This window comes from Urocitellus parryii, chromosome 1 (assembly GCF_045843805.1).
Source record: "Urocitellus parryii isolate mUroPar1 chromosome 1, mUroPar1.hap1, whole genome shotgun sequence".
Classification (NCBI taxonomy): domain Eukaryota; kingdom Metazoa; phylum Chordata; class Mammalia; order Rodentia; family Sciuridae; genus Urocitellus; species Urocitellus parryii.
In genome coordinates this window covers 147,155,172-147,183,090 of record NC_135531.1, presented here as the reverse complement: position 1 = coordinate 147,183,090, position 27,919 = coordinate 147,155,172, and the positions used below count along the sequence as shown (strand labels likewise).

The following is a 27,919-nucleotide window of genomic DNA, read 5'->3' as shown; positions in this document are numbered from 1 at the left end:
GTAAATCCCGGCCGGCGTCGGGTCCCCCAGGCTCTCAGCATGCTCGGCCCAGCTCGTGGCGCTGTACCTGGCACCCATGCCCCTGCCAGAAAAGCAGCTGCCCCTCTCCCGCCCCCCTCCCCCGCTCCCTCGGGCCCTGTCCCCCGGCGCTGACACTCCCCTCCCGCCCTCCGCCCGCCCTCCCCCCACGGTGGCTCCTCCCCGGGAAAGGAAGCTGTGCCGGGGCCTAGAACTGCCCGGGCGCCAGGGGCATGTTGCTTTTGAAGCCCGGCTGCCCGTTGGCCACGTCGGCCTCGGCCTCGCAGCCCCCGATGGCGTCCCCGTCGGTCCCGGGGCTCTCGGGCTCCGCCAGCAGCTTGAAGGTGAAGAGCGGGCCCGAGTCTTGGCGGCCGCGGCGGCCGGGCGGCTCGGGCAGGCTCAGGAGGGCGCCGGGCGCCTTCCACTCGGGGAAGGCGTACAGCTCGACGGCCGGTGGCGCGCCGCGGCCCAGGTAGCCCGGGCTCGGCGACGCCGAGGGTAGGGTCCGCTGGCTGCCGCTCAGGCAGCTGCCGCTGTCGTCCAGCGAGTCCTTGCGCGACTGCGAGCGCTCCAGCGAGCCGCCGCGCGTCCACGGCCGGTAGGTGTAGGCGCAGCCGCCCAGGCGGCGACGGCGACGGCGGCGGCGGCGGCCGCGGCACTGGCACCCGAGGATGCGCACGAAGGCGCGCTTGAACTCCTTGCTGGAGCACGGGTAGATGATGGGGTTGAGGCAGCTGTTGAAGTAGCCCAGCCAGAACACCACCTTGAACACGGCGTCGGGGGGCTTCAGGGTGGAGAACAGGGAGCCTGCAGCGGGAAGGGGTGGGGAGGGCGCGGGCAGAAACAGACAGCAGCTGGTGAGTATTCAGCTCTCTCCTCCTACCTCCCCCTAAGCAGTGCCAGCCCGCGCCTTTCCGGTTCCCCGCAGTTTCCCCAAGCCACTGACGCCTTTCCTTTCAAAATGAAAGAATCCCATGTTCCTTCATAGGGACAACCTCAGTCATTTCCCTTCTGTCCTGAAACCTTTCCCGATCGAGTGAAACAGCTTCTGAGCTCCGTTATATGTAGATTTACACATAGGATGTCTATGTATCCTATATTAACATATAGGATGGCAGTACCCCACTCTACCCACGTGACAACAATCCCCATCATTGCAAATGTCTTTGGGGGACAGGCTCTGTGTCAGGCACTCTACCTATAAATATATGCTGATTTGTTTCCATGGCAGATAAGAGATGTGCGAAAGACCTAAATCCAAAAGGCAGACTTTTAAAGGTAAAAAATAAAGGCAACCTAAAGGACTATCTTTTTGATCTTGAAGGTGAAGAAAAACGACTTAGCACTTCAAAAGGATAAACCACGAGGCAAGAATGGGAAGAAATTATTTACAATATCTCAAAGAGTTAAAGGATTGATATTTAGAAGATAAGGAACTCCTTATATAAACAAGAAAGAGCATTCCCAGGAGAAATATGGGCAAAGAAAATGAACAGGCAATTTATGTAATAGGAAGCCCAAAGGCTAATGAGCATATGACAAGATGCACAAAATATTAGGCAGTCAAATAAATTACAATGAAAACCACAAAGAGATGTAACATATCTGTTAGGCTGGCACACATTAGGAAACTGGTTAGGCAGAGGGACATGGCTGAGGCTCAGATATTTTGGAGAAGACCTTGGCTCCACTTGGTCCAATTAAGTGTACACATTGTGACCCAGCTCTTCTGCTCTAGGCTACAGATCTCAATGTATTTTCACAAAGTCTATAAGGGGACATGTATAAGAATGCTCAAGGTAGTGTAGTTTGTGGTGACAGGGAGTTGGAGAAAACCTGGGTGTCCCTCCATGGGAAAGACAGAATGAGGTAGATGCACTCATGGAGATTATCTAGTACTTAGAGACCCAGGATGACATGTCCACACAGTGATAAGTACATCATTCCTTATGAAAAAAAAAGGAGGAAATAGAATGAGATTTATGACATAATATCACTTAAGTAATTCACCACACAACCATAAGCATTTTGTAGAAACACTCTCAAATCAAAATGACATGTTAAATACAGAATGTTTGCCCAAGGGTAAAGGCAGATGGACATGGGAATGGAGAATGGGAATAAAAGGAAATAAATCATTAAAATAAGAGAGTCTGCCATAGACTGATGAGGATGAGATGTTATGAATCCCGAAACATGATTAACTCATTCCTCTGAATTTGAGATCCAAAAACATTCTATGACAATATCAAATTAAAAACCATTTCCATTTTAAGTATAAGGCAAACAAGACTTGGAGAGGGTAAGTGGCTTGCCCCAGGTCACACAGAATGTTTGCAATATAGCTAAGATTTAAATTATTTGAATACAAAATATGTTTTTGAAATAAAAAGATGCTATCAGTAATACCTTTTTTGGAAAAGATGGGAAAATGCAAAAGGAAGAAAAATATTTTTAAAAAGCAAGCATAACCCTGCAATGTAGAAAAAAATCACATTTTGGCACATAAACTTTCAGATTTTTTTTTCTGTTGCATATATGCATTTGCATATTAAAAATGGGATTGCACTTTACAGAATATTTTGTATCTTTAAGCCACATCTGAACCCTGCCACCCAGCCTGTGGTGTAAAAACTTTTATTTTCCTCTGTCAGACTGTGAGTTTCCCAAGGACCTGATCTGTGGGATCATCTTTGAGTTTATTTATTGAATGAAGATTGAGCATACCTAGATATCTGAATGGGGGTGGTTAGCACTTGTCAAGACCAACCGTTTTGCATATGGAGACAATGAAGATCTGAGAGTAGCTGAAAATTCCACAGGTGATGGCACAAAAGAATTCCTATCTTTGATTTTGGGTTATGCTTGTATTTCCCTCTTGGAGCACTTCACCTTCTTGATTGTATGAGGTTTGGCTATTTTCAGGGAACCCAAGTCTTCTCTGCTTAGCAACCCAGTGGTGGTAGCTGGTGGGAGATGACTGGGCTTCTGGTGCAGGACTGAGGTAGTCAGGGATTTAATCTGGGAACAGGAGTCACCCATACCTGAAGTGTAAATGCTAACTCCAAGTGCTGGCCTCTTTTCTCAATTCAGAGAGGTTTGCTGTGGTGAGGCAGATGGCAATGGTCTGATTTGGTCTGATTTGTAACAAGGGCCAGGTCGTTAGGTTTGTGTCCCACCACTGAAGAGAGTCCTTTGAATTAAGGCACCACACAGAAGGCCCCACCCGGGATGCAGCTATGGCGTGTGAACACTTAGAATCCCACCATGGGAGTGGGTTGTCTTTGTCCATGGTGATGGGCTTGTTTGCATCACTGCATCTGAAGGGCCTAAGAAACTAGACTTGACAAAGTGGGAAACAGGAGAGACTAGGGAGCCTTGTGCATTACCCCGGGAGGGTAAATGTTGATGAGCCTGTGTACAGGTGGCACGTCCCCTTGTGTGGGGACATATGGGATGGCAGCTGAGAGTGAAAAGACAGTTGTGGCCAAAGGTGGGGAGGGCCCAGAGCAGGGAAGCCATGTTTACTGAGACAAATAACTTTCCTTGGTGCCAACCCTGTTGAAGATGGTGGTGAACAGGGAATAAATGAAATAGTGGGGACCCATCCCAAGGGGTCAACTCTTATGAAGAATGTATAAATAGCAGTAATGCTAATAGCCGCCATTCACGTTGCGTGTGTGCTCTACAGGAAATGTGCTAAACTTTTTGCACCGTTAGCCCGTTTAATAATCTTAGGAGTGGGAAGTCAGTCTTGAGGAAGGTGCTATTGGGTCCTATTTTTTTTGGCACCAGGACACCAGCATATGATGGTGGTAGATATTTAAATTTTTATACACTCATCCATTTTTTTTTTCATTCATTAATTCTTTCCAGAATCACTGAGCTCCTGACAAGTGCCAGGCACTGACAAGCTGGGGATATACAGAGCTGAGTTTGGGATGTGGCATCTGCCCTGCGGTAGCTAACGGGCCATTGCAACAGAGTACACGTGGCCTTAGGATATGGGCATAAATGTCATTGTGTCCCCCTGGGCAGCATGGCATATCTTTTCAGATTCTTCTTTGCCTTCTTTATTACTGGAGGCACCTTGCCACAAGCAAAGGCAGGTTGGATCTTTGCCTTTATTTCTTATCAAATATCCTTCCAGGACCATAGCCCTGAAAAGTATTGAGCCTAAGTAAGGGAGTGCAGATGACCTTTCTCATGAGCATTTACAGCACATTTCGGGTTTGGGCACCTTAAGCTGTTTACCCCTCTTAGAAGAAGCCGTTCCTTTTGGTCCTCAATTTAGGCAGTGTGGGCAAGTGGTTGGAGCACAGGGTTTTGGTTGACATGAACCTATGTTATTAAATGTCCTCTTTAGGAATTTGCTGTTTGCTTTTAGAAATGTTAATTAGTTAATTAGCTTTCTCAACCTCAAGTTTCTTATGTGCAAAATGGGGAACATATCTGTGTTATAAAATGCTTATGAATACATGAAAATATCCATGTAAAATACTTTTTTTGATACCGGGGATTGAACTCAGGGGTACTTAATCATTGAGCCACATTCCCCAGCCCTATTTTAGTATTTCATTTAGAGACAGGATCTCACTTAGTTGCTTAGCGCCTCATAGTTGCTGAGGTTGGCTTTGAAGTCATGATTCTCCTGTCTCAGTCTCCCAAGCCACTGGGATTATAGGCATGTGCCACCACGTCTGGCCATGTAAAATGCTTTGTCACGTGGCCTGATAACTTGAAAATAATAATAAATGGTGACCACTTTGAAGTATGTAGTTTTCTGTCTACATGTTCAGGAGATTGGTTCTAGGACCTCCTGTAGATATCAAAATCTGCAAATGCTCAAATTCCTCATATGAAATGGCATAATATTTGCATATAAACTATATACATCCTCCTTTATACTTTGAATAATCTCCAGATTATTTATAATACCCCAAAGGATGCCAACACTATTTAAATAGCAGTGTACTCTCTTTCTCTCTTTTTCTTTTCTTTCCTCCCTGCCGTCCTTCCTTCCTTCCTTCCTTTCAGTGATTGAACCCAGGGGTTTTTAACAACTGAGCCACATCTCCAAAATCTTTTTATATTTTATTTTGAGACAAGGCCTCGCTTAGTTGCTAAGGCTGGTGTAGAACTTGCTATCCTCCTGCTTCAGTCTCCCAAGTCACTGGAATTACAGGTCTGCCACCATGCCTGCCTATACTGTAGTCTTTAGAGAATAATGATAAGTAAAAAAAAAAAAAAAATCTGGACTTGTGCAATACAGATGTAATTTTCCCCCTGAATATTTTCAATCCAGGGTTAGCTGGCTTGGATTCAGATCCCTCAGATACAGAGGCTGCACTGTGCTTCACAGCTAGCTCAGTCAACTTCCACAGGAACTCTGTCCCATCAGCCCCATCCACATCAGATGGAGTTCTTTCTTCTGCACCCCATATAAAATGTACAAGCAGATCACCCTGTTCTCTTGTTTGCTTGTTGCTATGTTAAGCCATTCCCAGGCTGCTGAGTCCTTGTTCACCGCCCAGGTTGTAAATTCCTTCTGGTCAGGAGACATATTTTCATTTATTTTCTTTTCCCCTCCAGATCTGTATATTTTTATTACAAAAATGATACATGCTGTGTTAAAAAATTACATGTTACAAAAAAAATCTATATTGAGTGAAAATTCTTTCTCCATTCAAGCACCAGGGACCAGAGTTAACAGCTTTGTTTTTATTCTTTCTAGATTAAAAAAAAAATGGAGTCATATTTGCAATACCTTTCCCTAAATTGCTTTCTTTGCTTAGAGTGTTTGTATTTTCCCAGGTCAGGATATATTATGCTATTTCACCCCCCACCCTTGTCCCTGCAATACTGTGTATTTAGTAGTTTATTTAACACCTTCTCCAATGCTAGTCAAAGAGGTGATTGATTTCCAATTTTTGACTGTTACAAACTGCAGCAATAGAAAGCCTTAAGCAATTCACATTCTGCAAGTTTGAACATTTCTGTAGAGTAAATTCCCACATGAGGAATCACTGGGTCAGCCCCCCATTTATACACTGACAGCTAACTAAATTGCCTTCCGAACTGGTAGGACCAATTCACCCTCATGCCCAGCAGCCTGACATTCTCCCTACTTCCCCACCTCCTCAGTTTCCTTTAGCCTTTTTTTTCAACCCTGGAATGTCGGTAGGTGAACAAGGGCTTGCCTTCTTGTCTCATTTGCATTCATTTATTTTCTTTTCCTGCAGACCCCCAGCATGGCACCTCCTGACCCCTGAACAAGCCCTCAGTGACTTCTGACAAGGAGTCCCCTTTCTTGTTGGAATGGCACTTTTTGGATAGAATCTTGGCTGTCTCACCATATGACGGGCAATTTTCGTATTGTCCTTGATCCTTGGGTTCTCATCAGAAAAATGGGGCTTATAATGTTAGTGACCTTTTGGAGTTGTTTCCCCCTCCCTCTTTCAAGTTTCGGTTTGCTAAGCACCCATCACTCCACCACCTGGACTAATTATTTTTTTAATTAAAAAAATTTTTTAGTTGTCAATAGATCTTTATTTTATTTATTTATATGTGGTGCTGAGAATCAAACCCTCCTGAAGTTGTTTCAAAGCATGTCAAGTCCTTTGGGGCACCCTGAACACTACTAGGTGCCTGCCACCCAGTCAACTCCACATCCACAGTAACTCACCACGTAATAATGATGAAACCTCTAGATTACTAACTGGGCTGGAAATTTCACTTTAGAAAACCTGTGTTTGGTAACTTGCTTTCCTGTTCTGGACCTCAGATTTCCTCCTTCAGTTTCCTTCTTTAATTTAGTGGTTTGAACGGGGTCCTTTCCAGTCTTGAAATTCAGAGTCTGCATGAACCAGCGGCGCCCAGAGCCCTTCCTATTCCTGCCAGGGTACTCCTGTTTCCCCAGATCCACCGCAAAGGGGCAGTGTGGGTCAGGGACTGGATGACCAGGCCACCAGCGTTTCCCCCTCCCTCTTCCCTCTCCTCCCAGCAACTCACTAGCTACTAGGATTAGAGGACTTGTTTGCTATGCCAGCCTCTCCTGATGGGAGCCAAAAGCTGAAGTTAATTAGGAAAGGTGCTAAGCCTCTTTGGCATGAAAGAGTGACAGGGATCTCTTTCTCTGGGCACCCAAACAGACTTTTTACTGGGCATGAAGCTGCCAGGAGAGGGGAGTCAATACAACAGGAAATATAGGTTCCTGGAAGGCTGGCTCTCCGTGCTGGAAGTCAGGCTGTGCTGGGTTCTTTGACAATGTCACCAGCTTGCTTGGCATGTCCCTGAACCTGGCTCTACTTTTCTCGCTCATGACATAATCCTGATGATTGACCTGCCAGGCTGGGCGAGCCTCCTTCTTTTACTGGGGCTTGGTGAAGGTGAGTGGCTCGCACAGTCACTCCATGGTACACAGCAGAGTCACTAGGACATGTTCAAGTGGCCACTCATCTCATCAACCAATGTTTATGGATCGAGGCAGCGGGTTTAGTGTTCAGATGCCACAGGTTGGTAGATCTGGGTTCAGGTTCTAGCCCTGGCATTTCCTGCAGTGTGACCTTGGAAATGAACCTGGTGATAGCTCTCCTCTGTGTGGATGAGGTGAGCGTAGGCTTGGCAAAGGCCTGGCACACTGAAAACACTCAGTAAATGGATCTGTTAGGACTGCTTCAAATGTGCTGCTTCAGGGCTGCCCACCGGCTGTTGACACCAGAGTGGCTGCTGAAGAGGGGAGGAAGGCAGAGAAGAGGATGATGAGGTTTTCTGTGCTCACCAGGCATTGGGACTCTTGCCCTAGGGCTCTTTCCCACACAGATCCAGAGCCTGCTAAAATTGAGTGGTAACATTCATGCATTTTTCTAGCAGGAGGGCCCATAAGACCATTATGGTCTTAAAGTAACTCCCCTGGGAGGGCTATGACTCACCTACCTCAAGTCTAGGTTTGCTAAGCATCTATCACTCTGCCACCTGGACTTCCTTTTTTTTTTTTTTTTTTTTTTTTTAGTTGTCGGTGGACTTTTATTTTTTTAATTTATATGTGGTGCTCAGAATCGAACCTAGTGCCTCACCATGCTAGGCAAGTGCTCTGCCACTGAGCCATGACCCCAGCCCTGGACGATCTTTTATTTATGTTTTTCTTTTCTTCTTTCTTTTTAAAAATACTTTTGATTGGTACCTTACAGTTGTGCATAATGGTGGGATTTGTGGTTACGAATTTGTACATGCACACCACATAACAATGTAATTTCCCTGGTGCATTCGAGCTTTTCTCTAAAACAATTCACTTTTGGTATCTACACTAAATTCTTTTGAAGGAGGCTTTCTATCACTGTTTTAAAACCTGCATCATTTGTCACAAATGAAAAGTCCTGGTAGAGAAAAATAAGATGAAAACAAAGCCAATTTCAGTACTTTCTGAATTGCTCCAGGAGGAATTGAGAGGAGTTGAAGACATTTTGGGCCCTAGAGCGGGAAGTTTTCCTCTTTGTGGATTCTAAAGGACGGAAACAGACGTGAACAGATAATCACTTTCTCACTGGAGAGCCGACAGCACATAGTAGGTGCTAAGTAAATATCTGCTCATGACCAAAGGATGGAAGATGGGACTCAGAGTTTCTTGTACCATCTCTAGCTGTCATTTCAAGCTATCTTGTACACCATCCAAATCCATCGTGAACTTGACCTGCAGGTGAGGTGCATCCCTGGGTGGTCGTGGTCCCGAGGCCCCACTCTGGCACCCCCTGCCTGGCAACCTCTAATTTAGGATTATTAAGCAGATCTAAAGAGAAGACACATCTGGAAGGGCTTAGAGAGGGTGAAAGCTCTCTACTTACGTGAGGCATTTGCATTATTTTACCCTGTTTATGATGGGTGGGGGGAGCAGGAGATGGAGTTTGGGGAGAAGGGACTTTTGAGTAGCTAAGGGTGATTTAGAGGGATTATGAAGTGTGAGATTCAAAGGCTAACGCTGGGCAGCACCTGCACAGGGAGAAGCAGTTATTGGCAGGACATGGTCCTAGCAGGTCATCCTTAAGGGGCCATCTCACAAATCTGAACAGTAAACAGTGAGCAGTGAAGGTCACAACCCTGTTGAACCTCCGCTCTTTAGAACCACGGGGGTGTGTTCGTAGAATAGTAGGTCCCATTTATCAAACACGTCCTCTGTGCCTGGCCCTGGGCTAAATGCTCAGCCTTTGTTGGCCTTCCTTTGACCCCTTCAGCAGGCCGTGATCCTGGGACAGCTCCATGTGACTGTGCCCTGCTCAGCTCTACGGTTGCCATCCACACCAACCTCTCCATGCTCCAACCTCCATGCTTGGGCCTGGACACCATGATTATTATTACACTCAGGAGAACAGAAACTCAGGTTACCGAGTCACAGAGCTAGTGGGTGACACAGAGTTAGAATTGGAATCTCAGCAGCATCTAACAAAGGCTTTTAATCACCCTCAGTACAGTTCACAGGCAAACAATGTATATGTTTATGGATAGAAAGGTCTGGAAGGATATATGCTGGAACATCAGCACTGACTATCCTCAAGTGGGAGAATTATGGATGGATTTTCCTTTTCTGTGCTTTTTGGTGTTTTCCAAAATTGTCTCTGTAAACACAAACTACTTCTGTCATTGGGAAAATCCAGTGAATATTATTGAAAAGTTTAAAAAAAAAAAAAAAACAACCAACCAAAAGATGCTGTGGTTAACATCTTGTTAGGTGTCAGCCAACTTTCTTTGCCCTATTTCATTTTTTTAAATTAATTTTTTAATTAATATATGACAGCGGAATGCATTACAATTCATTTTACACATACAGAGCACAATTTTTCATATCTCTGGTTGTATACAAAGTATATTCACACCAATTTGTGTCTTCATACATGCATTTTGGATATTAATGTCCATCACATTCCACCATCATTTCTAACCCTATGCCCCCTCCCACCCTGCCCTTTCATTTAATCTCCACGGCTCTATGAGGAAGAAGGGATTTACTCTACCTTATAAATCAAGAAATGAACTCAAATGGACAACAGCACGTGACCAAAGGCCCCACAGGTAAGAGAAAGAATGCTTGGAAATGAAACTTCTTATTGTTAAGCCCAGCAGACTTCCCTATTGGTTCCCAATGTGTGCCCTCTTCCCCTTTCTGCAGGAAGTAAGTGAGCTGATCTTTCTATTTTTTGCATATTCCGTTATTTACCTATGCATCCATAGGCCTTCACTGAGTATGGGTTGAAGGATTGAGCCAATGAACAGGCGTGGAGACTGCAGCCAGGCCTGGGGACCTGCAGCATCATTTATCTGGTCCAAGGAATGTCAATATTGGGCCGAGTGGTTTCTAAGATTCCTCCAGGTGCTGACATTCTGTGAATCCAGGATTATCAATTTTGATTTGACTTATTTCACAAGTTAGTGTCAGACAAGCCCATGCCCTCAGGGGAGTAGTGGGTGGTGAAACCATTCTGATCAACTTGTAAATGGAGTGGAACTTTTTTTTTTCCAAAGTGGTTCTTACTAGGAGCATTTGGTTACACCTTTGGCCAAGCCATGAATCTTGAGCTGACAGAATTCGGCCCCATAAAAACTAGAAAATTTTTAAAGAGTTTCTAATTCTTTCAGCACTAACTTTGTGAGAGGAAGTTCCTTTGGATTTGGAAATTCCCTTCGAGGGTTTTCCATTTTCATTTACCATTTAACCCTGGAACATAAACTTGTCCAACAAATATAGTATCTTTGGAGCCAAGAGACCCATGTTGAGTTTTAAAGTAAATGCTGAAAACAATGATAATCACCAAAGGTACCCTTCACAATAACTGGTTCCTAAACCAGTCATTAGGTAGTGTTTGTAAACATTCTCTAAAGCAACCCTTCCAGCAGTCCTGCTATTATGAATTTCATTTTAAGATGAGGAAACTGAGGCTTAAGAGGTCAATGAGATCACATGCTCAGAAAAGGGTGGGCTGGGATTAAAGTCCAACCCTGAAGCCCAGGTTTCCTAATCATAAGAAAAAGAGGCTTCCATTCATTTCAATAAATTCTAGGCAATTTCTCCCTGAACTGGGAACAATTTCTCTCTCTGCTGACTTGTCCAAGTGCTTTTTCTGAACCTAAAATGTGGCCTTTACCATTTCCTAGCTTGAATTATAGTTGCTGGGGTTTATGTCTCATCTTCTCTGATTAGACGTTGAACATCGAGGAAAGAGAGGTTTCTTCTCTCTGCTCAGGGCCTAGCACAGTGCCTGACCCAAGACAAGCACTCAGCCAACAGGTGTTGGGTGAATAACGATAGTAATAAAAATAGTAAAATGGATATTAGCCCCGGGCTAATATCCAGGTCGAGGTTCTCAGATAAGCAGTACCTAGATGCTGATGCAGACCCTCTAAGCCAGTGCATCAGAATCTTCTTTTTAGAAAGACCTGGAGGTAAGAAGTATTGCCTTGGCCCACACTGCAACTTTATTTTAAAAAAATTGTTTTCCTGAATATCTTGGGATCCAATGACTAGCAAAGACTGGGCTGAGAGCCACCTCCCCATGGGATGGACTCCCTTGCCCCCAGTCCTCTAGCAGCTCTTATAGTTAGTAGGATAAAGTTCAAACTGCTTAGGCTGGAATTTAAGATCCGTTCAACTTGGCTGCAATTAACGGACTCTTGTGACACGTGCTCATTCTTCTGGCCCCTTTCGCTTGATTCATGCAGTCACTGGTCAGAGCGGATGCCCTTTCCCTGTCCCTTCTCCGGTCCTCCTCTCCCTCCGTTCTGGGCCCTGCTGGAATCCTGCTTCTCATAACCACTTTCCTCTGGAGTGTGACAGCAGAAGGACGGAATGAACATGCTGAGAAGGCCTGCCACAGCGTGGGTGACACCTGAGCTCCCTGATTTCATCCTCACAGTGGGCAGGAAGGCGGTGTGGATTCTGTATTTCTCTATTTACAGATGCAGAAGTCGAGGTGCTGCCTGTTGGGCCCTCACCCAACATCACACAGTGACGAAGGGGTCAAATTAGGATTCAAACCTAGATCTGCCTGGCTCCAAGCTGGGCAGCTCCCTTAATATGCAGAACTCTGAGTGCATTTCTGGGGTAGCAGAAGGCTCACTTTGTTTACTTATGTCTTTTGTGGTTGTGTCTTTATATATATATATTTTATTTGGCCATCAAACCTTAAATGTGCATCTAGAAGCCAGGAACTCTGTGTCTCTCTGCCCTTCTGGTTCTTTTAAGCTGGCAATACTGGTCAACCCATTAAGTTCCAAGTTTTCAATTCTGTGACCATAACAAACATCACTTGCAAATTACTGTAAATCATGCCTTTATTGCTCAATTTAAGTTTTGATAGGTGTTCCACATCTGGGATAATGGAACAAAAGGTGCTAGCCAGATAAATTTAGCTCCATACATTTCCAGGGATCCACAGGCCCACTGAATGCCATCCATATGTACCCAAGAAGCACTCGGTCCCCTGAGTAAGAGCCTCGGCTACTGTCCCCCCAGAGTTCAATCATAATAGCTACGGAACTTTATTTATTTAAGGGAGTATCATTTTCCTTGCTTGTACACTCACAGAAGCCACGTCAGTCTTTCTTATTTTGTTTTTCCTAGCACCCAACACAGAGTCTGATTTTTGCAAATGTGTAAAAATATTTGCTGAGCCTGTCACTCCTCTTCACAGGTGCCTAGCTCAGCAGCAGGTTTGTGGAAGGTGCAGACTCAATGGTTGTTGATTGGTTTCCCTGCTTGTATTTTGCTTTCTTTCTTTTCTTTACTTATCCAAATGGTAACCACATGCCACCATCCAGCTCAGTTCTGTTCTCTTTGGAAAACTTCCCTGACTGCTCTAAGCCTCTTGTTTTATAATTTACCACCAGCATCCCTAGTACATGGGTTAATATAGAACTTCATTGTTAGAGGATGTGCCTCTTTTCTCTTTAGACAGTGTGAATGCTCCTTAAAGACAGATCTGGGTTTTATATTTCCAGCCTAGGGCTGGGCATATAGTCAGTGACCATTGATTATCCGCTGATTAATAGATGGGCCCATTCCAACTTCCTGTGGGGGAGCTACCTCCTGGCAGAGGCCCATAGTGGGGAGCAGATGGGATAGAATGGTTTCTGCAGCACCCATGGGGCCATCTTTGGTGCCAAATGAAGGTTCCATATTTTGATCTCACGGGAAATAGCAATTTCCCCATAAAATGCTTTTAGAAACTGAACATTGGTGAGACTTATGGGAAGGAAGCCATAAAATTTTATAAGGAGCATAAAAAAAAGACATGCATAAATGGAGAGACATAGTTTGCTTCTGTAAAGGAAGTCTGTATCCAAGATAACTTCAGTTCTCTCCTCATTCCACTGGAAGTTCAAAACGATCTCCTTGAAACCCCAACAAGAAGGGAGAGAAGATAAATGATCCAGAAACAAACATATAGAAATATTGAATATAGCAGAATAGACATGAGAAAAATATCCAGGTAAATGGAAATGAATAGGAATAGTGGGGAAGGATGTGGGGGAAATGGGTAACTTCACCCTTTCCATTAAATCATAGTAATTAAAAATACTAGGGCAGAAAGTGGAGGAAAAGACAGAACTATCAATAAAATTTTATAGTTTCGAAAGAGACTGAAATAACCACAAGAACTTTATATGCCATTTCAATGCTTGTGGGAAAAAAATAGGTTATTCTATAAATGATGTTGAGGCAACAGGATAGCCATTTATAAAGAAATAAGGCTGGATCTTTATTTTTTACACAAAAATAAACTTGGACTGACCCAAGATTTTAAATATAGAAAAACCATTAAACTATCAGAAGAGGGTATAGGAATATATTTTTATAATTTTGAAACAGGAAAGACCTTTTAAGGTATAAATTTGTCTGGGACTTTTTTTTTTAATAAGGCTACAGACTTCAAAAACAATGTTAAAAGAAGAATTGAAAGAAGTATTTGTATCTCAAATAACAAAAAAAGCTCTCTTTGCAATCAGAGGAAAAACAACTCTATAAAACTAAATGAATCCCATGGATAAGCAAATAACAAGGTAAGTACAATGCATAATGAATTAATGCAAAATATAAAATTCCTTTACAAAGTAAATAATGCAAATAAGAAGCAGCTACATATTTTAGATCTATTAGTGTAGAAGATACTTTAAAAAATGCTAGGCTCAATTAGGCAAGGGTATGGGAAAAAACCAACATTTTCATACATTCTCAGTGGAGGTAAAAATTGGGGATAGGAAATCTGCATTATCTGATAAAATTATCTCTTTTTTTTCATCATCTGATAAAATTTAACTGAGTATTTTAAAACATTCAGTACTAGGGATCAAACCTAGGGCCTTGCCCATGCTAGGCAAGCATTCTAAAACTGAGCTGCATCCCCAGCCTTTGATCATGGATTTTGATCTAAGTTCAACATTCAGGAATTTACCCTTCAGAAGTACTCCCCAGAGGGAGCCAAGGTGAAAGTATAAGGAAATGCAGCAGACAGTTCCCCCAAACTGGGAAATAACCTAAATTTCCAACAATAGGGGATTGTAAAGGAAATCATGTAGCAGTCACATAAAAAACCACACATCTACTAAAACAGTAAACTAAGTCTACGATGTAATGCTGTACATAACAGAATTAGAAGGAAAAAAAAAACCCAAATTTCAGGGTGTTATATCTAATATAATCTAATTTTTATATAAAAAAACTGTGTGTGTATATGCATATATTCAAAGAAAAAAAGAGTCGTGGGTTAATGTGCACTAAATTGTAATTGGGGTCACCTCTAAAAGATGGATTATGTGAAGATTTTCACTTTGTATTTAGATTTTTTTTTTCAATAAACAACCATTGAAAATATAGGAAGAAGAGGAGTCAATGCAGGGCTGGAATCTGGCATTTAGGCCTGGTCTTGGCCTCTCTCTGGGCCCCAGTACGTACACAAAACGGGGCTTGCATCGCTATCAGGGCCTCCTCCCTCCCGCTCTCACCCTGTGGTGGTGGAATAGAAGTTGGGGGAGAAGGTTCAAGTACACTTCCAGACAGCTCCTTTGAGCCCAGAACCCATAGGCCACACTGTGCTGGATCCTTGCTTCCAAAGTGGCAGGTGAACCTGCCAGTGGGCTGAGGGGCCCAGGAGACGGGGATGAAAGGTTCCATGAGAGAACAGGGACAATGACTGGCCTTGGGGAGCCAGATGGTAAGACGGTGCGCTTGGGCCACTGGGACCATCAGCCTCCACACTTGCCTTTCATCCCTTCTCCCAGCAGCTTCTGGCTGCTTTCATGATGTCCTCTTTCTGACTCATCTCTTTGTTCTGGCCTTGGCTGGTGGAGATCAAAACTTTTCCTATATCCAAATTGGTCTGCCAAGAGTAGGTTGGCCTGGGACCCCTGTACGGCTCTGCATCTCCTTTCTACCTGCCTGGCCCTCTCTTTCCTGACAGATACCCTTAGGGGACCATGCTGTCCTTCTCATATGCAGCCCTCAGTTCTTCTGAACCACAGTGAGTAAAGCCAGTCCACCATCTCCACGGTGTGGGGCTCGTTTCTAGAGCTTTCTCTTGCCTTGCTCTATCCCAAGAGCCAATTACGTTGCCTGTCATCATGACTGTCGTCTAATAAGCAGATTAATTTTTGCTGCCGAGTGGGTATTGTGGTACAAATTCTAGCAAAATGGGTTTTGCATCCTGCCCCTCAGTCTAGATCTACAGGCGTGTTATGAAATGACTCTGGGTACCAAGTTACAGTTAAGGAAGCTGTGGGGTGCTATTGCACAGCAGGGTGCCCATAGATAAGGACGATGCACTGTGCATTTCAAAAAGCTAGAAGAAAGGATTTTGAAGATTTTCACCGTAAAGAAATGATAGATGTGTGAGGAGATAGATGTGTTCACCCTGATTTCAACATTACACAATATATACACGTATTAAAACATCACATGGTATCCTATTAACATGTGCAGTTTTTATGCTTTTGTGACTCAGTTAAAAAATAAAGTTGAATTTTAAAAAACAAAATGACCCTGAAATTCTTGCCCTCTCTCAGAGCTTGAAGGTGGCACAGCCAGGAAACTTTCCAGATAGAGACACCTGGAAAATATTTCATTGCTCAACTCACAGATGTCCTATAGGACACAGAGCTGAGGTGAGCTTGCTGTGGCCGCAGAATGTTTTCCGAGAATTCCAATGAAAGAAGGTTTGAAGACGTTCAATATTATTGCCTGTTCTGTTTACATGTGTCACCCAGATATCAGGCCTTTGCACCCCTTGCAAATTAGGCGATGTGATCTCCTGTGTTCCTTTTCCATAACCTGGAAGTTTGAAGCCCTCCCTGGGAGGGACTAGATTCCTGGAGTGGATGAGGGTGTCCCACTTCAATCTGGCCCCTCCTGCTTCTGGGACTCCATTTCCCTTGCTGATTTCTCTGTTCACATCATGGCAAGGTAATGATTCCATAGGTGAAAAAAATCACACACACCATGGCAAAGGTGTGCGTCCCCCTAAAATCCACACGTTGAGCCCTCAACTCCCAGTGCAGTAATACGAAGAGGTGAGGCCTTTGGCGGTATTTGGGTCATGACGGTGGAGCCCTCAAGAATGAGAGAGAGTAGTGGCCTTTAAAAAGGGACCCCAGAGTGATCTCTAAACTCTCTTTCCTCCTTGTGAGTTTGCAAGCAGAAGTCAGTATCATGCAGTCGGGAGGTGGCCCTCACCAGAACCCAACCATACTGTCATCCTGACCTTGAACTTCCACCCTCCAGAACTGTGAAGGAAAAGTGTCTGTTGTTCAGAGACATCTGGTCTACAGGGCTTTGCTACAGCAGCCTGAGCCAAGACACCAGACACATGGGAGAAACACTTGATGTTGGGCTTTCTGACCCTGGCCTTGTCTTCATCCACCTCTGCTCCTCTTCACCTTTCTCCCGGATTGCTCCAGGAGACCCAAAGTTTTGTGTCTGTTTTAAATTCTCTTAGATTCCTCTTTTAAGATCATCTCTGCTCTCATTTCTGGCGGCTTGGGCACAGGCCTCGCAGAGGAGGAGGTGATGGTGGGAGGTGGGTTTCTTCTTCTAGCTCTACCTCTAAATAGGACATTTTCCAGAAGTCACTTCCTTTTCTCCAAGAAAATCTAGATTTTTTTCGGAAAATCTGATTTTATCTGCTTTCTTTCATGTAAGCAAAGTCTCCATTCTCAATCTGACATAGGCTTTTGGATTGTCACTCTCAGCGGGAAGTCGCTGAGCTTTGCTCTACTTTGCTCTACTTTGCGGTAAGCCTTTATTGAGTGTCTCCTAGATGTCGGCAGCTGGGTTGAGCATCCAGTCACGGAGATTAACATTGATTTGGGGAGCAAGGAGATTTCACTGATTATCTGATTCAGTCCTTTTAAGCTTATGAGGTTGGTACAATTATTATGTCCAATATATATATGAAAAAAAAAAAAAGGTAGCTAAGAGCGATTAAGTAAGCTGCTCAAGATTATACAGTGGCAGAGACGAGATTCAATTCCAGACCTGATCCAGAGCTGCTCTGGGTCTGCTACCCCAGTCTGACTCCCACAGACTAGAGGCTTGTATGTCTAGAGGAGCAATAAATGTGGAGGTGTCTGGAAGAAAATTGGGAGTGCTGGTGATGTAAAGGGAAGGAGAGATATGTGGGGGACAGTTAGGGAAGGAGGTGCAATTTGACATTTTACTTTCCAAGAATGTTCCTGAAAAAATGTTTCCATCTTCACATACTTTGAGGAGACAGGAGCTGGAAGGGCAGGGAAAAGCACCCCTTCCGTGGGTGGGGGTGTCAAGGCAACAGGGCAAGTGTTTTAAGTGACTGGAGAAGGTCCTTAGCTCTTGAGAGAAGTCTGACTTCCTACACAGTGTCCTGATTCCAGAGAAGGTTGGGAAATGTGTGCAGACTCTCACTTTAGCTAGAAATGGTCTCAAGCTTTACAATGTTTTCAAAGAAAATATAGAAGATGGTGATCTGAATTTAATAACAGTAACGGAAATAATGAAAGAGGTTTAAGAGCATACAGGTAGCAAATGTTATAACTCACCCCTAAAGTTAGTTACCCCACATTTCTATGTGGGAGCTAGCATGAACTGTCCCCATTTTACAGATGTTGAAATTGAGGGTCAGAAGAGAAGTAATTTGTTCAGACTCACAGAATTATTTCAGAACAACCCCTGAGTTCCTCCTCTCCCATCTACTGCCACTCACGAGATAAGGTCGCCAAGGAATCAGGTACCGACAGAAAATTAAAGTAGAGCAGATTCCACAGGGGAATGGAACTTGTAGGAGGCTAAAGAAGAGCCGTGTTTGGGTGTGAATCTACTCGTTTTCAGATGACACATCTTCTCTGCCAAATTCGGGAGAAAGTGTAATTATTTAGAATTAAAAAGTCATCCTCTGCCATGCCCCGTCTTTGTGAATTAAAGTCCCTGGCTCCTGGGAAGGTGGGAAGAGAAGGGATAATTAACTCAAAAATTCTCCCATGATCTGTAGATGGGCAATGCAGAGAATGAAAATGAGAGGACAGGGCAAAGAAGAAGTCTTGGCTGGATGGAAAAAATAATAGACGAAGAGGAAGGACTAAGCCAGTCCCTAAAAGAGCAAAATGGCCCTCGCTCCCGTTCCTACTCCTTCTTTATTTCTGAGCAGGATGAGATGGTCCTGTGTGCAATGAGACCCCAAACATGGATGTGGCCGGGCAGCCAGGCCAGGGCAGCGCAGATTCCGGTCCCGGCCCGCTGCCTGCATTCTCGATGTGTGTCATGGTGGCCTGGTGTGCCCACTCAGATGGAACTCAGTTCTCCACTGGGTCACCCATAAGAGCAGTTCACTCAAGCTCACCAATTCCTCTGTCTACCTCCTTCCTTACAGGCTGCAAGCAGATGTTCCACCCCTAATTCTGAAAATGTCACTGAGTGTTGATGGATCATTATGAAAAACGGTCCCATTCCTCCCAGAGGCACATGCTCAGGCCAAGGAGAGAGCACAGGAAAATCTGCCTGGCACAGCAGCATTCAGAGCAGCTGGGTGGACAGGCCCTGGACTTCTGTCTCCCGATCCCTGTGCCCTAATCCATGGCTCATCATGGAAGGAGGTGGGTGGAGTTGCTGGAGGTCTGACTGATCCAAGCCGAGGCTTTGCAAATCATAAAGGAGCAGGATGCAGGGGAGATCATGAAAATCACTAGTGAGTGAAGAAGTGAATTTGACAAGAGGTTCACAGGTGTGTTCTGAGATTGCTCAAGTCCACCATAGGGTCAGGCTAGTGCTGGCTGGTCCAGCTGGTCTGCCATCTTGGTGAATTGGTGGAGGACAATATGACCTCAAGAGACTCTTGAGCTGCCTCCCTCCAGTGCCTGCATATTTTATTCCAGTCTCTCCTAATCTGCTTCCTTCCCCTGCAGGATGGCTAAAAGGAATCATGTGGTAAAACCAGCATTTGTTAGTTCTTCTTTAAGTTTGAATTTCAGTGTTACTGAAGCATCTGAGCCTCTCGCCAGCCTAGGAGTTCTCAATGGTGTTTGTCAGCCACTGAAAAATCAGGGGCTATTTGATGTAGTTAGGTACGACTTTTTTGTAGCTGGCTTCTGTAAGATTTTCTAAAGGGCTCATATAACCACAAAGAATAAGAACCATTGATTCAAAGAAAATGACTGTCCCAATCAGTACGGGTTTGCACGTGTGCTCCAAGAGCAGGAAGGAGCTCTCAGAAGACTGGGCTTCATTTCTCTAATGAACAATACAAATTTGATAGCACCCTGTGTTCATGCTGATGCAAATACAGGGACATACATGCCCTGATAGTAGGAGTATAAACTGGTACAAGCTTTCTGGAGGGCAACTGGGTAATATAACTCAGAGGCCTTAAAGTTTTATGTATTTAGTTTCCATGAAATGAAAATTCTAAGAACTTATCTTAGTGGCTAATAAGTGGCTAGCTTTTAACACTGTCACTTATTATCGATGTCACCATGGGTAAGTTACTTAACCTTTAGGCCTCAGTTTTCTCACCTTTAAAATGGAGATGATATTATGTATTCCTAGGATTCTTAGGAGGATTAACTGGAATAGTACATATAAAACACTTGATATAATATCGGAGATGGGGGCTGGGGTTGTGGCTCAGTGATAGAGGGCTTGCCTGGCACATGTGAGGCCCTGGGTTCGAACCTCAGCACCATGTAAAAATAAACAATAAAGGTATTGTGTCCATCTATAACTAAAAAAAAGAAAATTAAAAAATTTAAAAAAACAATAAAGGAGATGTAATTAATGCAAAATAAATGTTAATTATATTTGCATGCAAATATTTCATTGCCATTTTATTTATCATAACTAAAAATTGGAATCAACATGAAATAGCCAACAAAGGTGGTTGGCTTAATGATACATACCACACAACCCAGTATGGAATGAACCAAGGAACTGATTAGAAAGGTGTTCACAGTGATGGCTGAATAAATATGTATCAGTCATTTCAGCAATCATGTTTGAGGGATGGCTTTTTGTTATCTCTTGTGTGCATTTTCCTCTAGCATCTAAATTTCCTATAATGAACTTTTTGCAATAAGAAAAAAATAACCCAATAAAGTTCCTTTTTGGAAGGAAAAAATGATGAGTAGCCTCTGTTGAGAAACACCTTGAGGTTTTGAGGGGCCTTTCTGTGAAGGGTCCTTTCTTCATAGTGAGAATGAGAGTGGTCTCTTTTTTTCCTTGTTGAGATCCTGGGAAACTGAAGTGGGAGGGTGAGAGCAAAAGTGTTCTGCCACGTTGGGAAAATCAGGGCTTCTTCACTGGAAGGGCTCTCAGGAAATCACCTGCATTGAGGACTCCAGACGCCCAGCTCTCTGAACTTTGAGAATGTGCTCCAGTCCTGGGCTAAAGGCATCTGGGCTCAACACAGGGGAGCTTGGTATGGATTGAAGATGAAAGGTACCATGACTCTCAGCTACGAAAATTAGTCTGCAGGCAGGATCCCAAGTTTAATCTCTGGGAAACCGATGGCCAAGTGTGGCCATGCTTACTAATTAGGCAGCAGAGATGTAACTGATCAAATCAATTCCCTTCATGACGCAAAGCCAAAGAACCCAGGAACAGCTTAAGCTTGCAGGAGCTTCCAGAAAGCCGCAAAACGTGAACCCCTCTCCCGGAGATGTGAACGTGATTAGTCTAGATTGCTTTGCTAATTGCTGGCTTCTTTCTCTATCACCAATAATACAGGGATGCACCGTAGCTTCCAAGTCCCTCACGTGGCCAGGCCCCGGGTTAGGGGCGATTTAAATTGTGCTCATTCATTTCTTTCCTGGATTTATGGCAAGCATTACTCTTCATCAGGCTTAAAGCGCCTCCGCTCTCTGAAAAGCAGCAGAGTCATGGCCGCCTCTCCCATTGCATTTATGAATAGCTTTGCTGTTAATTTGAAAGCCTCTGGTATTAAAAAAGAGTGGAAAGGGAAATCACTGGAAGAAACAGCTTAATGCAGCCACCAAGTGTTGAGACCAATGTTTTCAATCTATTTAGTGCAGATCAAAGGAAGAAAAGCACAAGAGAAGCTGTTTGGGTAGAGTGAAATGGGATTTGGCAGGGCCGACAGAGCTGGTCGTAAGCCACTTGTGAGCCTTGAGAACTCGGGCCAATTATTTTACCTTTTTTAGCCTTGGTTTTCTTATTTGTACAATGGAGAGAATTACTCCATCCTCGAAGGTTTGTGAAGGTTAAATAAGTTAACACACTGAAACACCTAATTCAGGGCTGGGGACATAATAAGTGCTCAGTAAATATTAGTTTTCTACCAGTGTCCTGTCCCCTGAAGACAGCCCTGAAATTGCATCTTCAGTCTCTATTACAGACCCACGGATCTCAGTCCTACTGTCCATGCCATTGGATTTCCAGCCTGTTCTTTTGGACAATGCAACCTGCAGGCTCTCCAGAGTTTGTGTCACATTTATTTGTGTGATCTCTGATTCTTAAGAGGATTCAGAATCGAGGAGTAGGAAGTTACACCAAGTTTTAAAAAAAGCATACTCAATATTACAGCTAATTTTAAATGTGAAAACCCTGTTTTCATGATACATACCATGGAATGTAAACTTCAAGTATTTTTGTCTGATGGTATAAGAAAAATCCCTGGTAGAAGGGGAAGCAGCTTTCAGTTTGGAAAAGGGGGTGTGGGTTAAGCAAGACTGAGAAAATGAGCATTTATTTACATAATGTCATTCTGGCAAAACATGTCACATACATTTGGAATGCTAGAGATCGACGGGAAAAAGGCAGGAGGGGCTGCAGGAATATTGATTATTTTTTTCTTTCTTATTTTGAGTGCAGCTTACAGGAATGTATTTACTTTGTGAAAACTGATAGGACCATGCCCTATGATCGGTGCATTTTTCTGCAGGTAGGCCCCCCTTCAATCAAGTGTTTATTTAAAGATATAGGTGAGGAAATTAGCACAGTCCTGGCACATGGTACAAAAGGTGGCTGTGTTCCCTGGGTGCCAACTATAAGACTCAGTTCAACCCACCAGAGATCTCTTCGATTCATTTATCATAAACAAACTATCATCTTCTATTAAGGGCACTTTGACAAAATGGTCTAACGCTTCCTGCCCCGAGACCAGGTTTCTCTCAGCACAGTTCTGATGTTTCCTTGGCTAAGTGTTAACCACTCTCTGTGTGATGTACAATAATTAATTAACAAAGACCTTGTGCTACTTTAGATCATTCTTCAAAGACAGGGTGGAAGGAATTTGTATCTAGAAGGATGAGCAGCTTGCAGGACACTGCACCGTGGGCATGCACCCAATAAATGCAGAGTAGGAGGCAGCAGCCGGCAGGAACAGTGGAGATCGTCAAAGCTTTCCACAGTAATAAATGGGGCCAGTTGTTCCTGGGGTAGCCTGAGTAAACGGGTATCTGTAAAAGTATTCTGTTGAAAAAAAAATTGTTCCAAAATTCAGAAGAGAACAGGGCTGGTTGGCTTCCATAGTCCAAGTTTGGCAAGGTGGAAGTGCACATTGTGAGGTGGTGGGGCAGATAAATGGAGAATTCTTGGGTAAAGAGCATTGAAAGGGAGAGAGAAGCTAGAAGAATAAAATTGTGGGGGTGGGTGAGGGGAGAGGAAGAGAAAAGGCAGAGGGTAGGGGCTGGGGCTGGGGGGAGGAATGATTTTCAATTGTGATCGTTAATCACCCAGGTAACAATATACTGATTGGAAGAAAAATCATCACAGAATTGTAACTACCAGGTGAGAAAGTGTTCTTTTGTATTCTCTTAAAATTTTATCCTTTTCCCACCCTTTGTGATCTGAAAAAGGAAAAGATTGGGAAAAATTGGTGAAAAATCAAATGAAAAGCAAATCTCTTTCATTCCTCAACTCCTAAAAAAAAAACAAAAAAAAATCTCCTAAGTAGGACACAGGCCACATCCTTGATTGTGTCAGCAGAAGCTCAGGCTATCTGAAGCAGAAAAGAATTTCCAGGTGATTTCTAGGTAGATCTGGTTGGGGGGGGGTGATGTCACCCAAATGATGAAAGCCATCCACCTAACTACCTCTAATCAGATTGGAGATGGGAATTAGGAACATGGGGCTAAAACCAGAGGATTAGCCTCTAGGTGTATTTTCAGCCCTAGAGAGCTCTGGGCTAAGCAAAGTTTAAGTTAAGTTTGTTTTTCTGGGAGAATAAGAGAACTTGATTAACAAACATAAGAACCAAGAGATGGGGGCTGGGGATGTGGCTCAAGAGGTAGTGCGCTCGCCTGGCATGTGTGCGGCCTGGGTTCGATCCTCAGCACCGCATACAAACAAGGATGTTGTGTCTGCCAAATAATAAAAAATAAATATTGAAAATTCTCTCTCTCTCACTCTCTCTTAAAAAAAAAAAGAACCAAGAGATGATACTTCGGTGGTTTATTTCTTTGAAATTTGTTCTTTATTCTATTTCTCTTTATTCCCCCAAAGAGATAGTTCCATTTATGTTTTCATTTTAATAAAGAGTGAATTTAGAATGATTAATTACAGCCAGGTGCGGTGGCGTCTGCCTGTAATCCCAGGGGCTCTGGAGGTTGAGGCAGGAGGATCACAAGTTCAAAGCCAGCCTCAGGAACTCAGAGAGGCCCTAAGCAACTTAGTGACACCCTGCCTCAAATAATAAAATAAAACAGGCTGGGGATGTGGCTCAGTAGTTAACCCCTCTGGGCTCAATCCCTGGTACCCCCCCCCCCAAAATAAAAAGTTAATGCACACATAATAAATGAATATTTTTTTGTTTTAAAAATTAAGAACATACTCATTGACCCTTACCAACCTAATCCCAGCACCTTCCTTCAGTGTTAACTCTTATGATCTTTTTGGTGCACAATCTTCTAGTTTTGGGTTTTGATGTATTTCCATATGCATACTTATAAAAATTAAATTATTTCTGGGTTTTGGTTTTTAACATAACATTTCATACTATATTCTGTAAATTGCTTTTTTACCTTTAAAGTTCTGACTTAAATATATATATATATATATATATATATATATATATTTTTTTTTTTTTTGAGAGAGAGAGAGAGAGAGAGAGAGAGAGAGAGAATTTTTTAATATTTATTTTTGTTTTCGGCCGACACAACGTCTTTGTTTGTATGTGGTGCTGAGGATCGAACCCAGACTGCACACATGCCAGGCGAGCACGATACTGCTTGAGCCACATCCTCAGCCCCTTAAATATTTTTCTTAATAAGTACAGACCTAATTCATTGTCTCCCCTGCATCATGGTTCAAGGCATGGATGGATTAGAATCTATTTTTTCACTTGCCTATGGATGGATATTTAGGTTTTTTTTCCCCTCCCAATTTGAATAGTATTTTTAAATAAACAAAACAGCTTCATTGAACTATAAAATGCACATAGCATAAAATCCACCCTTTAAAAGTCTACAACTCGGTGGATTTGAGTATATTTGTGGAGTTGTGTATCAGCATGGCTATCTAATTCTGGAACACAGTTATCATCCCAGGCTAGCAGCCGTGCTCACTTCCCCTCCCCGGTCTCAGTAAACACCCTTTTCCTTTCTCTTCCATGGTTTGCCTGTTCTGGACATTTCATGTTAGTGGAATTATATACCAGGTGACCTTGGGGTTTGGCTTCTTTCCCTGAGCATGCTGTTTTCAAGGTTCATCTGTGTTGCAGCATACATCCGTACAGGCCACCCTCTGTCCTGCAGGGTCAACTGCATCCTCAACCCACATCAAAAGAATTTGAAAGAAATATTGTTTCTGTCTTGAACATACACGGGCATTTTTTTTCTTGTTATTATACCCTAAACAGTACAGTAGAGTGACTACTATATAGCATATACATGGTAATCTAGAGATGACTTAAAGTATGCAAGAAGATGGCACAGGTTATATGCAAATACTATGCTGTTTTCTATAAGAGACTTGTGCTTCTGCAGATGTGGCACCTCAGTTAGCAGTGGTGGTGGTGGGCTTGAACCAATCTCCTGCAGATACCATGGGACAACTGAACTTCATTTTTGGGGGGCCCAAATAATATTCCTCTGTGTAGATATGCCATATTTTGTTTATCCTTTATTTAGCTGATGGGTGTTTGGGTTATTCCATGTTTGGGCCCTTTTATGCTGCTATGAACATTTGTGTACAAGTTTTTGTGTGAACATATGCTTTTAATTTTCCTGCATGCATTTTTTTTCCTAAAAGTGGGAATGCTGGGTCATAAGGCAACACTATGCTTGACTTTTTTTAAAAATATTTTTTTAGTTGACGATGGACCTTTATTTATTTATTTATATGTGGTGCTGAGAATCAAACCCAATGCCTCACACATGCTAGGCAGGCGCTCTACCACTGAGCTACAACCCCAGCTCTATGCTTGACTTTTTAAGGAACTTCCAAACTATTTTCCAAAGTGGCTGTACCATTTTACATTGCCATGGCTATATTTTTGTATTTTTTCCCCCATGGTACTAGTTATTAAACCCAGGGTCTCTCACAAGGTTAGGCAAGCACTGAGCTACACCCCTTTTTTAAAAATTTTACTTTGAGACTTGAACTTGGTACACTCCTTCCTTAGCCTCCAGAATAGGTGGGTTTATAGGTGTACATCACTGAACCCAGAACAAATATATATTTTTAAACAAGAAACAATATTTCATGGAGAAATGGATGTGATTATTGCTCCTCAGACATCATCAACACGTTTGGAGCGAGCTGCCTCCATACCGTCCTGTGGAACTCTTTGTGATGATGAAAATGTTTGAAGTCGTGCTGTCCAGTTCGGAAGCCAGTAACTGTGCATGGCTATCAAACACTTAAAATGTGATCACTCTGACCAAGGGACTGAATTAAAAAAATTTTTTTTTGTAGTTGTAAATGGACAGAATGTCTTTATTTTATTTGTTTATTTTTATGTGCTGAGGATTGAACCCAGGGCCATTAGGCAAGCGCTCTGCCACTGAGCTACAGCCCCAGCCCAAAGGACTGAATTTTTAATTTCAGTTAATTTAGATTTGATTGGCCTCATGTTGCCAGTAGCTACTGTCATAGACTGTACACATCCTCCCCTATCTGCAAAAACTCATAGCACCCAAAAAGGCCACCATAAAAATACGGGGGGAAGTATCCACCTTCCCATATGCCTTTTGCTTTTGTCATAGGTGTCACACAGAAGAAATTCAGAGATAACCAGACCCTTAAATGCACTGAATTGAGATACAGGTAACTCCTGAATTTGCAGGAATGTGTTTGGAAAATTGGCATCTCACATATCTCCTTTCAGTTCATGAGCTTAAAGAACTGTCTTTATTGTTTTGCTTTTTACTAGGAGAGCAACACACATTCACCACAGAGAAACATGAGAGAGAGAAAAAAAATATCATAGATGGTTACTGCTAATATCTTGTGTGTGTGTGTGTGTGTGTGTGTGTGTGGTTGTGTGTGTGTGTGTATGTGTGTATACCATTAAAGAAAAAAATTCAATAGTATTTGTTAAAGCATGTTAGGAAGAGTGTATTCACTCTAGGAAGCCTGTTGAGCTTTTCAACTCTGTGTTCTAGGAAGGTCATTGTAGAAGCAATGCCAAGGTACTTTTTCTTTTCCTTTTCTGTTTTTTTCCCTCCCTTTCCTTTGGCAATAATGGGGGTTGAACCCAGGGCCTCACACATGCTAGGCAAACACAGAGGTACATCCCCAAACCCTTTATAAATTTTTTATTTTAAGACAGGATCTTGTTAAATTGCTCAGGCTGACCTTAAACTTGCAATACTCCCTCCTCAGTCTCCCGAGTGGCTGGGATTACAGGCATGAACCACTGTGCTTAGCTACTAAGGTTTTTTTGGAGCAGTTCAGCAATTCACTTTGGGCTGAACTGCCTTTGATTCATGACACACACACACACACACACACATACACACACACCCTGTTTTTTAAAAAAACAGCCTCTGAGAATCCATTTCTTTTCGTTTCCCTCTTCTTTCCCAAGTGAAAATCTATACCAGCAGCCCCAAAGTTCTATGTTGATTCCAGATTGTGGTGGAAAAGACTGGGGAAAGTGGAGAGTCCTTCCTCTTGCTAAGAGACTTGGGTTAATCTTGTCACACATGACCTCAGTTTCCTCATATGTAAAATGAAACTCTTGGTATTTCCATTTTTTAAATGCCCTTTCCTTCTTTGAAGTTGTCTGGCTCCTAAGAGCAGTGAGACATAGTAATGAATTTCCTTGTGGCTGCACACCATGATTTCGGGACAGCCAGGACAGATATGGCTGGCTGGCCCCCAGAGCAGAGCCTTTGAGTATTTCCTGCTCAAGGCCGGAAACCCAGCTTTCCAGGCACCACCAAGATGTACAGTGTCTTCTATGGTTTTCCAGCTCGACCAATGGCAGCAAATAACCCA

General features: G+C 43.2%; 1 protein-coding gene across 1 annotated transcript in view; it reads right to left on the bottom strand.

The window, feature by feature from the left end:
- Positions 1–225: 225 nt before the first annotated feature.
- Positions 226–27,919, bottom strand: part of Adra1b (adrenoceptor alpha 1B) — a 46,929-nt gene continuing 19,235 nt past the window's right edge. The window contains exon 2 of the mRNA XM_026395374.2: positions 226–825. Coding sequence (XP_026251159.2) covers positions 227–825 — 599 coding nt within the window. The 3' untranslated portion in view covers position 226. The remainder of the gene's footprint in view (positions 826–27,919) is intronic.